Source organism: Prinia subflava, chromosome 18 (assembly GCF_021018805.1).
Source record: "Prinia subflava isolate CZ2003 ecotype Zambia chromosome 18, Cam_Psub_1.2, whole genome shotgun sequence".
In the NCBI taxonomy this organism is placed as follows: domain Eukaryota; kingdom Metazoa; phylum Chordata; class Aves; order Passeriformes; family Cisticolidae; genus Prinia; species Prinia subflava.
The window spans coordinates 4,038,921-4,050,941 of NC_086264.1; the positions used below are offsets into that span (position 1 = coordinate 4,038,921).

Consider the following 12,021-nt stretch of genomic DNA (forward strand, 5'->3'; position numbering starts at 1 on the left):
CTGGCACTTTGCAAATAGCTTCTTTTGTATTTAATGCCTCTTTCAAAATACACTTTTCTTTAAGTCAATCATATAAATAAGAAAGCATTCCATTAGAATTTATGTTTCTTTTCCAATAAGGAAAAGAAATACTTCTATACTGTGCTTTTAAAAATTATATTTTTACATGACAAAACCAAAACGCTTTAATGGTGAAAATGAAAACAGGTGGTAGCATATTAGTTCAAGTCAAGAATGTGTTGTCTAAATCATCACGATTCTTCAGCAGATATCCAATGCAGAACCTTCATGATCCTCTATAACTTAGAAATCAAAGAAAGGTGTCAAACTTCCTCGAGTCTCCTGCAGAGGCAATGAATACTTCAGCTCTACTTTTCTCCCCAGTTGCCAGGAATTTGACCCCGTTCTCTAAAGTGTCCCCATCTACAGCCAAAAATCATCCAACAATGAAAATGATATTTCAATGCCTATTGGCATTATCAAAAGTACTGCAATATGGTAATAGTTACCCTGAAACACGAGGAGGTAAAAAGGCTAACTGTCAGAGTGGTTTGCCCCATCTTATTTTCTACCTATCCTCTAAGACTTACCAGTGTATTTAATTAATGTATTCTGCACACTCATTTGCGTCTTAATCACATGGGGCAAGCAAAACTGAGTGAAAGCACATTCTTCTTGTAGCTACTCAGTTTCTGCTGACTAGTTCATCTCCATACCAAAGATTCTGTGTAGAAGTTCAGTTTAGAGCTTTGGGCGAATTTAGGATGTAAATGACTAGTAAGTCGTTTCTTATAATTGCTCAAATGACAATTTATTCAGTCTACAGTAATTGCTGTTTGAGAGATCATTTCCAAAATACTCCAGCATTCACCTCACTTTATTTCCAACAACGAATGCCGGAAGTAGTCAATCACATTTGCAACTTGATGAATACAGGTAACATTCCTCACCTTCCTGAATGCTTTTGGAATCAGTAGCTAAAAATATTTTGGGAACATCTTAAAATTTTGCCGTTATCACGAAAGGCATAAAGAAGGATATGGATACATTATTTATAAGTGGGATAACTAGGAACATCATTACACCAGTAAGAAAAACTCTCCAAAATTTCAAAGAAATTGATTTTTTTCCTGTACTTAGTTCTCAGAAAAGCTCAGTAAACATCCAATCAAACTAAATAAGTGGGAGAAAATATTCTGATCCCCTGCATTAACACCACTGCCTCCTCTGAGTTTCAAGCCATGGTCCCAAGTATCAGTGGGTCGGCAGTCCTCTTGTAAATGCTTTATATTGCATAACTTAGAAAAGCCAGTCCCCTTTCAGCATATCCCAACTATCTGCACAGGATTCCGTGCCTCCACAGGAAAGCTACTGGGGTCCTTAAATCATGAAAGTTCAAAGCCCAGTGTCTACTTACCAAGCTCACGTTTGGAGTGCATATGGTTCATACCTGTGTGTTTTTAGGATTATTACTTTTTTCTTGTACACTTCTTTAAGAAAAACACAGGCAAAGCACATTTCAGTGCAGAAAACCTCCAGCAGCTTTATCTTTGAAAATTAGAATTTTCATTCAATTACAAAAAATTAAGCACACATGCATTACCAATGCACAGAATGCTTATGACATGTAATATTTGGGAGACTCAACTTCAGAGAGCTGGCTCAAACTGAAAGACATTTTTAGAAGCCCTCTAGACAGAGACTAGAAGGCAAATGTCTTGACCAATGTAGTACCACAGGCAGCACATTACAAATTGATTGTCCAGCAGCCATCAAGTAGAAAAAAAAGAAAATCAACAAAAGAACTGTGTTTGAGTTTTCTCCAAGTAATAAATGTAACTGATATATTCAAATAATGCAATATCTGAATTTTAGCACAGTTTCCCAATACACACCAGTTCTGGAATCCTTAGTGAAACACCATACTGTTAAGAACATTTATTTTTCCAAATACAACCCCATCTTAATTAATTTATAAATATTTCTCAAACCTGCTAATAAGCCAAGATGTATTTATAATACAATAATCTTATTTCCACCAAAGGGCATATAAGATTTGGGTTAATAATTTGCCTTCATCACACCATACATTTAGGGAATCAGATAAAAGCTGCCTGTAACCATACAGTTACCTCAGATTGAGAGGAGAAATTTTACTTTGGCTGTTTTGGCAGCCAGCTGCTTCTGAGTGCAAAGAGCACCAAGACAAAATCACTTCCATATTTTTAAAACAAGGACAAACAGGAAGTCAGAAGTACAGAAATACAGAAATATTCCATAGCACGTTGAAATAAGTGTGATGTTTGAGGATGCATGGGCAATGTATGGGTTGTTTGTTTAAAGGAACGTAAAAAGATAAAACTTCAAGAAGACAAAAAGAGTAATGTATTTAGCCATAAATGTGACCAAAAAAAAAAAAACAACAAAAAAAAACCCAACAAAAAACCCAAACCAAAAAGCTTGCGGACTATGCTTTTATGGCATACGCTTTTACACTTTTATAGTTAGAACACCTATAGTTGTAGCAACAAAGCAGAATCACCATGAAAATGTTTTTGCTTCTGGGAAACCAAAATATGATAGGAAATTATAAAACTTTGGGAAGGGAAAAATAACAAGAGCATAGGAGCAAGGCATTTAGAAACTCCTGACCCTTAGGTGTGCAGTGCCAGACTCTCCAGCCAGAAGTTTTGTCAGCCAGCACAGTCTCACTGAGTGAGCCAAATTAATCTCATCCCTGAGTGAGCCGGTGACACACTTGCCCTTAGTTGTATTGCACTTTGATCATCCTGGAACAGCACCTCACAGATACCAGCTATTTATATTGCCTCCACATGCCACTCACCTCCCCGGTAACTAATGAAGTAATAAATAACTGATTCCATACCTTCCTACTCATGGGGATCCTAGTTTATTCACCTACTCAAAGGAGGGAGGGCTCAAAGCTATTCACTTGGATTACATGCTTGTAGGATTGTAGCCTTGCACTGCTCAGGTGGAATTCAATCAAGGCAGTTTTATCAGAGAATATCCATAAAGCCAGCCCAGCTTGGAAGGAGGCTGGGATGTGGCCTTCCGTCAGACACTGGCAACCTTGAGGCATTGCAGATCAAAATACAAGGTGTTAGCCCTTGGAACGTGCTCATCTTCTGCAACACATCAGAGGGGAGAGAGGAACACAGGTGCTTAACACTTGCTAAGCTGACGACCTACAGCCCTTTTCTCCAAGAATCCAGAGCATGGACTGGGGAGCACAGCGACTCCAACAGTTGTCACTTTATGAACAAATTGTGACTAGAAAGAAACATCTTTTAAAGTGCCACCTTGCCAGAAAATAAAATTTTAATTCAAATCATGAAAACAGATACTAATACCAAACTGCCCTTTGCAAACTGGATCATGAAGCAACTATTTAATTAGATGAGATTATAACCCTAACCCCATACTTAAAAAAAAAAAACAAACCACAAAGAATACATCTTCTAAGTATTATTTAGACACCTAATTAAAATTTCTTTGTGTCTGGAAATTACTATCAGAATAACTATATATAAAAATGTGTATATATATAAAAATTTATGTATTACTACATAAAACACTGTGGGAATTAGTTAATTGCAGAAAAAATATATTAACTATTCAACACATTATAAAATTGCTAAATTAGGTTCTAATTCAAAGCTCAGTGTGAGTGGAAACAGTTTGTATTATGCAGTCATGAATGAAGGAGGTGCTGATCTCTTCCTATTCCTATGCAGAAACATGTGAGAAACAGATAGAGAAATTATCCTTATTCATTAGCATTTGTGCCTCACAATGTGCAGCTGAATATGCCTCTGTGCTCTGCAAGATACCAGATTAACTAACTTCTTGGTCTATTGCTTTCAGGACCTGTGAGAACTTTGGCATATTATGAAACAAAACAAAACAACACACAACAACAACAGCAACAAACAAACAAAACCAAAAAACCCAAAACAAACAAACAAAAGGCAGTAAATTACGACTACAAAAGAGCTGAAAGTAGCTCAGGGAACACTGCTTTACTTGAGAGAGTAAATATAATGCTAAGTAGCAAAACATTAACAGCATAGTCTTTGTTCAATGTTCGTTGCCCTGCAAGGATTAATCTAAAACAAAGCATGGTATTAGATGCTAGGATTTTCTCTTTTCAAGTCCTAAATAACACTTCCAGGTGGAACACTAAACCTCTTTACAAAGTACAGCAGTTCTTTCAAACTACTCAGCTCTTCATCTTAACATCTTTGAACCAACATACAGTCAAGTAATTTGTCTTTTCAAATACAAACTTACATATAGCAGAGGTATTCCTTATTATATATTGTTTTCTATTTAAGCAATAAGGACAAAAAACTTACCATGCAAGACAGCAAAGAGAGTTTTGATTGCAAATTGCAATGTTTCCATCATTTCAAAAACATCACAGAATTGTTGCCAAGCGAGGACTCAAAAGTCCACAGTCTTTCTGCAAACCCCTCTCTAACTGCAGAGGCATTGCCATCACGGAGACTCAACTGATTTATATTTTCTGAAGTACTACATAAACTGTGGCATAAACACAAAACTGTGCCTCAGTGTGAAAAAACAAACCAAACCTAACCAAACCTGCCCATGGGGAACACAAATCTGACACAGTGGTTACTAGCATCCATACAGTGATTAGCATTCCTATTTGTTCAATACTACATCCAGTTTCCAAAGGAAGTGTAACAGGCTAAACTAGGAAAATGCTACTTCTCAAAGCTGCTAGCACCCTATTTCCTGGGCAAACAAGCTGCCCTTCAGTGCCACACCACTCACTGGTGTTCTGGAAAGCATCAAGGTTAACTACTTCATCTATGTATCCTGCACCTATGTACAGCCATTAAAAATAAATTCAACATTTAAAAGACATTTTTAGAGCTTTTTTTTTTTTTTTTTCTGTTAAATGAACTTAGGAAACAGCAGCAGCAGAAAGGGGACTGCCTGACAGATGGTCACAAGCAAGCAGGTGACCCCTGAAGCTTTCTAGCTCTCTGCGAGTCAATTATTAATAAGGATTTCTCTTTTTACCGCCCCATTCCATGCAGAGAGGAATAGCAGCAGCAAAACCTCTTTCAGAACGCATCCATCCCCGCCAAGTGACTCGGGGAAGAAGCAAACCAGCAGCGGTGAGCAGATGGTGCGAGCAGCTCGGGAGCGAAGTGAGCCCGCGGAGCCAAGCGCACGACTTACTAACCCGAGTTCCCGCTAAGACATACCGTGGGATCTGCAGATCGCCCGGGCTCTGCATCCCCACGGCTTTGTTTACCGGAAAATATTCAAAATGGAAACCTAACTGCACTTCTAAAAATAGCCGAATTTACTCCAACTTGAAGTCCCGCTGTTGAAGCGTGAGACAACAGTGCGCAAATACCTCGTCTTATCTCCAAAAGGCAGCATGTCAAGCCAAGGGGCGAAAATGCTCAGACAAACTCTTCAGGTCCTCAGTATTAGGTTCTTCGCAAGAACTGGCTCCGAGAAGGGGCGCTGGTGGAGCGGCCACCCCCGAGCAGCGGCGGTGCCCCGCGCCGCCCCCTCCCGGCAGAGCACCCGCTCCCCGGGCAGCGATCCTTCCCTGCCCGGGCTGCAACCCCGCCTCCCTCCTGGGAGAAGGCGCAGCGTCCCAGAGGCGGTCTCCCCACTGAACGGTCGCCCGAGGCCCCCTCCTCGGGCGGAGCTCCGATCTCGAATGCACCGCGCACAGCTCCCTCGGCGCTTAACCCGTGGCCCTCGCTGGTCCGGGAACCGCCCTCATATCAAAAAAGTTGACGAATCCTCAGGGTGACGGAGCTCTCGAAGAGCAGCGCTTTGTTTTGAGATGACTAAGTACCAACAAAACCCGCCCTCCCCAAGACATCAGATGCTCTTTGAGACTTCTACTAATTTCACAGCTCGAGGAAATACATAGTTGCTCGCTATTCACGAGAAGTTGACCATGTCTGTTTTGAACGGAGAAGAATACAAAATAACTAAAAGCCCAGGGCAGGGAGCTCCGGGGCTAGCACAGCTTCCCCAAGCGGCCCGCGGTGCCGGGCGGGCGCTCCCTGCAGTGGAGTGGCCGGGGGCTGAAAGCGAGAGCCAGAGGGGAAGCACTGCATATGCCCTTCGGTGGCAGCCGGACAGAGCTGCTGCGTGGTGATTTCAGTTCTTGCTCTTTCGAGAGCGAGGGCGGTGGAAGCTGCTTCTTTTTATTTTCTTTGGAGGAAGCGAAGCCAAATGGAGAAGAATGGGGTCTTCCTGTAAAGAAAAGAACTACCTCTATCCGCCGCCGCTCCTCTCTTACCTCGTAGCTTTTCTAACAAAGTAAGAGCGTGTGAAGTCCCCGTGATCATCCAGCCACGCTTCCACCGCTTCCTGCTCCGGCGCGGGGAGAAAGCAGCGCTCCATGCTCCCGCCACCGCTCTGCCGCCTCCCTCCGCGGCTGCCGGCACTGCCTACCCCAAGCCCGGCCCGCCTTACAACTGCGGTGCCCTGAGCTCCCACCCCCGCCTACGCCCTGCTCCCAGGTGTGCGGGCAGCAGGAAGCCCAGTCCGCAGCACCTCAGCGCATCTCCGGCCCGGCCGCCGGTCCCGCAGCGGGCAGAGCCGGCTCCACCTCCACCGCAGCCCCGCCTGCTTCGAAAAGTGGTAAATCGAGTTTCATTTTGGAGGGTTCCGCTGTTGGGTGTCAGTCTGTCATCTCTGCCAGACCTCGGCCTGGATATGAGTACTAAAGCCCTGGCTTTACGGTCCTTCATGCCTACAATGCGGCTGTTAGATCCGTTTTGGATTCTGAATAAGCACAGCCTAGCTCTGAGGATGCTCAACACACAGCTCCTACTTTCTCAAAATTAGACACCTGGGACTGCAATTTGGGTTAACACTGAGCACAGCTTTCATGTATTGTAGTTCCGTTCTATAATGTGCACGTGCACATATTTATAATAATTCATACTCTGCATTCACAATACACCTTTCACAAAGTCTGATGCATGTCTATGGCTTCCTGTGTTGCCACATGTGCAGTGTCTTTGAAGGTAAGATACAAATAGCAGAATGGTTCAGGGGAAGGGAATATACAGAGTCTTACAAACTATTCTCCTGTGTAGTCAATTGAGAGCTATTGTAAGAAATGTTTCTGCTTCTCCTAATCCCCTTTCAGGTGTATATAGACTCCTGATACAGAGATATATCTCCTGTATGTAGAGAAGTGGGTTCTGCAGCTTGAGAAGGGGCTGCAGCAGGCACTTCACAGCAAAGGATTCAGAGCTTGTCCATGAGCTTGAGGGAAAAGTTTTACCTTCCTGTGTCTTTGAGTCACATCTTTTTGTGACTGCACTGACTTGGACATGCATGTCTTTTGGTTGTGAGAGTTTGTGTGTAACATGAGGCAAGCAGTAAGTGAGGTTTTACATGAACATTACTCTGTTGTAAAGGGAGTCTGGGGGCAAATGTTGTGCATGGTGACCAGAGAGCAAATGTGAAGATAAAGCATATGCCAGTTACGTGCAGCATGAGTGAAGCTGCTATTCAAAGCAAAGACAAATCTTTTAGCAAGGAAATACAGAATTACCAAGAACATTGCATAACCAGACAACATGACAATAAATGAAGCAAATGTTTAGTGCCGAAACCTGGAAAGAGTGATACTTTAGAAAAAAAACCTCCAACAACCCATTGTGTAAATCAGAGATTTCTGCATTAGCCATTTTATTTCTGAGAAAGAGTTCTGAGGCTACAGTAGACATGGCAATCAAAGCTCCTAAGCTAAGCAGAGGTTTTGGAAAATATCGCTCTGTTAAAATGTTTAAGTATAATAGCAATGTAAATTATACAGTTTTATAAGTAACTAAAATGCCATTCCCTGAATTGTTTTATATGGAATATTGATCACAGTACTGCTCATTCAGCCTCAAAAAACAGTTGCAGAATCATCAGAGGTGATCTAGACAGGAAAAACACATGGAAATATTTTTTTGTAAAGAGGCAGAAAGAGTTTCTTTACAAAAGGAGAAATACAAATATATAATTTAATTACTGGTATTTAAAAAGTAAGATAGGATTTTCTCTCCGTCTCATAGGAGAATAACAAGGTAATGGTCAATGCAATTATGTCAGCTGCAATAGATAGTGTCTCATTTCATGTAATTAGGAGTAGCACTAATAGAAATAAGCATTTATCCTATGGTAACATCCATTATGCCCCAGTCAGGAGTAGGGGTTGCACCAAGGAGCACTGTAAACGTGTAACATTAAATACCAGGCCAGCTGAGGTGTATCCAGCATCTCTGTACTCCATGTCACAAGGAACTGGGACCCATGGCTGCAGCTCCTGTTGCTGAGGCCCTTATTTAGCCTGAAGATAAGAATCAGTGAAGCCAGTGCAAATGATAATCTTCCTGTGAATTCAGTGGCAAAGCAACAGTTCAAAGGATTCTTACCAAGCATAGAATAGCATAGTTTTTCCCAGAAGAAATAAAAACGGAACAGTTGTGGGGGAAAAAGAGATGCCTTCTCCATATCCGATGAATTTTTATGAATAATAATGAACATGTTGTTTTCGTTTTTAAGGTGACAGGAGGGGACAAAGGCCAAGCATAACAAAGAATGAATAGTCAAAGTGGAAAAAGTCTGCCATAACTTTGGCTTCCAAAGTACTCTGAAAAAGCTCTGTGTGTCTTAGCTCTCACTCAACTTTCCAATTTGTTTCCAGAGCTTGGAGGATAGAACTGATGTGGAGTAGCTCTAAACCTGAGAAGGGCTTGTAGTAATGACAAACAAATAAAAATGTTCATTTCAAGTTCAGCTGCTTGAGAGCTCAGTGTTCAAGCCAGGAAGCCTTTCCATCAGTAGGTCATGCTATTGCTGGTGGATGGAAAATTAGCTAGCTGAAATCTTTCATCTGATGTTTTGCAAATATTGTCATGTAAAGAGACTAAAAAGTGGGTGGTGGGGGTTTGTAGTCTCAAGGCACATGAATTAGAAATTCTGCTAACTCAGGATAAGTAATAAGAATAAATAAGGAAATATATAACCAGAGGAAAAGTATGTGATAGTTTATGGTCAAATCACTCTAAATTTATTTGGAAGTAATATAATTCTATTTAATTCCCCTTTAAAAGAGAAAAAAAAATTTCAGACATCAGCATTGTTAACTTGTCTGACTTAATCATTAGATGAATTGGAGCAGCATTTAGCTTTTCTGTGAAGTGGGAATTGGCTGTCTTTCCACCGTCTCTTAAATCTGGAAAACAATTGGTCCATTTTGGTTCCTAAATCAAGTTTAGGACTGTACTCTGTGGCCCGTGAGGCTAGAATATGATAAGGCAGAGGAAACTATTCCACTTCTTTATTAGCCAGCACTTTCACACACATGCAGTGGAAGAATCCTAATACTGGTGAGGCAAGTTTCCATTTTCCATTTCCCTTCCATTTCATTCCATAAGGAGAGTGAAATAGTAACCAGAATCCCATTAATTTTAAATCTCATCATTATTTAATGATGAAAACACTAAATGATGAGACTGTCTTAAAAGTTTTTTCTCTCAGTCCTTTCCAAATATTTGCTGCAAATGTTTCCCCAGAGCGGCTCAGCAATTGCATAACCTGCCCTCTCCTCTGGGATAACAGTTCATATGTCTTACAGGAAGCCATGGAAAATAGTAGCTTCCTCCTATTTTGATTTAAATGTGTTTGAGCATTTGCATCAATCAAAGTACCAGGCAAAATTATTGTTCATATCAGGAAAGTAGCAGCTTCTCAAAGCTGTTTGTAATGCATGGATATTTGTCTGGAAAACACTGTCAAACTTTATCTTCTGAAAAATGTAAGTTAGGATTTGAGTTTAAAATATGAACATTTTTATATATAAATCTACCGGTATGCGTGAATTTTAACTTCTTCTGATTTCTACTGGAAGCCTCAGGATAAGCTGGAAAGCTGTTAGCAATCTCTCTTTTTCTCAGCCTTCTCTCCTTTAAGCTAAGTAGTGCCACATCTTTCAGTTCTTTCTTGAACATCACCTTTTCCAGCCCTCTGATCATTCATTCTCACTTCGGGCACTCCCTAGATTGTCTCTCCCATTCTTGCTGTATCTTGCCAACCTAGATTTAAGTAATCCAGCTGAATGCAGATCAGATCTCAATGTAGTGGAAAGAATATTTTGGGTTCCTTGCAAACTCTGTTCCTGCTAATAGTCACCTTTGCTCATGCCTTCTTGGCAACAGCCTGATATTGTTGACTTCTGTACTCTGTTCTCCTTTTTTATATACTTACCATGTACTCAGGTGCTGTCTGTATGTTTACCTCTAACTGCATTTTCTTGCTCTTGAACATTTTTAATTTCATCTAGTGCTTGCAATATGTCTCCAATTTATCACACTGAATTTTGTGCCTGTCCTGCAATGTGTACTTGGCCAAGCTTAGTGCAGGTTTGCTGAAGGGCACCAGTCTCGGCAGTGATGTGGTTTGATGCATGTGGGTGAAACTGTAGGTGGATAATATATGCATAGGGTTTGGTGGATTTTACTTGGAAGGTGGGTAAGTAAGAAATGTGTAGGGCAGATTCATTCCAGGCCCTTGTCATTGGCATATCAAACCCTTTATTAATTTACAATAATACTTACTTTTAAAGAGCTTCTTTGCAATTACTTAGTAATTTTCAATTAGCAGTTGCTCCTATTGCTTGATTACTTTTACTAGTAATTGTGATTTAGAATTTAAGTATTTGGTTTATACCTAGTCTTACAGATAATATTGACTCAAAGTATAAGGGGCTTGTTTTCCTAGTTGTGGTTGTTTGGAGATGGAGACTTAGTGGCAAATTATGTAAGTGAAAAATGAGTCAGATTTTTTTTCCAGTACACACCACTGTAATGTGGGCATTCACTCTCCTGTTTCTCTACTCATATACCACAATTCTCTGTTAAACTTCTCATACGTTAACCTAACAGCTGGAGTTTCTGAAGGCCCCCTATCACAAGTTAGTATAATTTGTCTCAGTAAAACCCTTGGTTTTCTGGAGATATTTTTTCAGGACATTATCCAAGTAATGATCTTTTGAAGCCACAGAGAGGTGTAGTAGGAACAACTCTGTCATGGTTTAATCCACATTGGGCAATAAGAATAATTTTGCCTACACTTTGCTCTGGGAATGTGTCTGCTTGGGCCTATTGGTACGATTTCTTTCTTTCAATTTCTTTATAATAAGTAAAAATTATTTCCTATCTTTCAAATGAGATTTTCTTCATTCCTTTAATGAAAAACTTAGATTTCTCTGTGTTGAAATATAGGCCAGACGTCACTAAGTAGTCTTAGTTGATCTATATTAAGGGCCTGCCCTTCATGTTATTTATAGCTCTGTAACTTTTTGTAATTTGCAGCTTTTTCCATCAATATTTTTGTATTTTTGTTCAAAAATGTTCAGTATGATTTGGGTCCATTTAGTGTGGACCAGACTGATAGTATACATTGCTGGGGCTTTTACAAAACTCCTGTACACATGTGAGCCAAAGCCCTAATGAAATCTTACAGAAGTTTACTTTATGAAACTAATTCTTGGTTTCATGGTAAAATAGGAAGGTTTTTTATTCCTGACAAAACTAATATTCTATGTTGACTGGCGTTAATTGTGCTGTCATCCTTTCACTATACACTAATTTCTTCCTGTACCAATCTTTCCATCTATTTCCCTGTTGCTGATGTCAGGCAAAATAATCTGCAATTTCCTTATTAAATAATGGAACAATGCTTGCTTCTCCTCTGTCTTAGGGATCTTATGATGAATTTCAAGACATGTTTTGCTTAGTTTGGTTCTTTTTAATTTTATCTTTTAGGGTTTAGGCTTAGGGTTCATACCTGTTAAACAGGTATTATTTTAGTTCTTGATGTTTTGGAATCTTAGTAGTGAACATACAAATTTCTTCTTTAATAGATCACATGAAGAATATTTTAGTGGCACACAGCTAGTGCAATATTGTGCAATGGACATAAAAATTGTTT

General features: G+C 40.2%; 1 protein-coding gene and 1 long non-coding RNA gene across 7 annotated transcripts in view; one reads left to right on the top strand and one right to left on the bottom strand.

The window, feature by feature from the left end:
- The window catches only part of PDE5A (phosphodiesterase 5A), a 107,477-nt gene that overhangs the window by 42,606 nt on the left and 52,850 nt on the right, over positions 1-12,021 (bottom strand). For 2 of the 6 annotated variants that reach the window (XM_063415207.1, XM_063415206.1), the window contains exon 1: positions 6,326-6,595. The exons of 2 other annotated variants lie outside the window; for them this stretch is intronic. In XM_063415207.1, coding sequence (XP_063271277.1) covers positions 6,326-6,429 — 104 coding nt within the window. In that variant the 5' untranslated portion in view covers positions 6,430-6,595. 2 more of the 6 variants (XM_063415210.1, XM_063415209.1) reach the window with 2 other exon arrangements.
- LOC134559895 (uncharacterized) overlaps positions 6,531-12,021 on the top strand; it is an 85,305-nt gene continuing 79,814 nt past the window's right edge. Inside the window, exon 1 of the long non-coding RNA XR_010082616.1 lies at positions 6,531-6,669. This is a non-coding gene — a long non-coding RNA (uncharacterized LOC134559895). The remainder of the gene's footprint in view (positions 6,670-12,021) is intronic.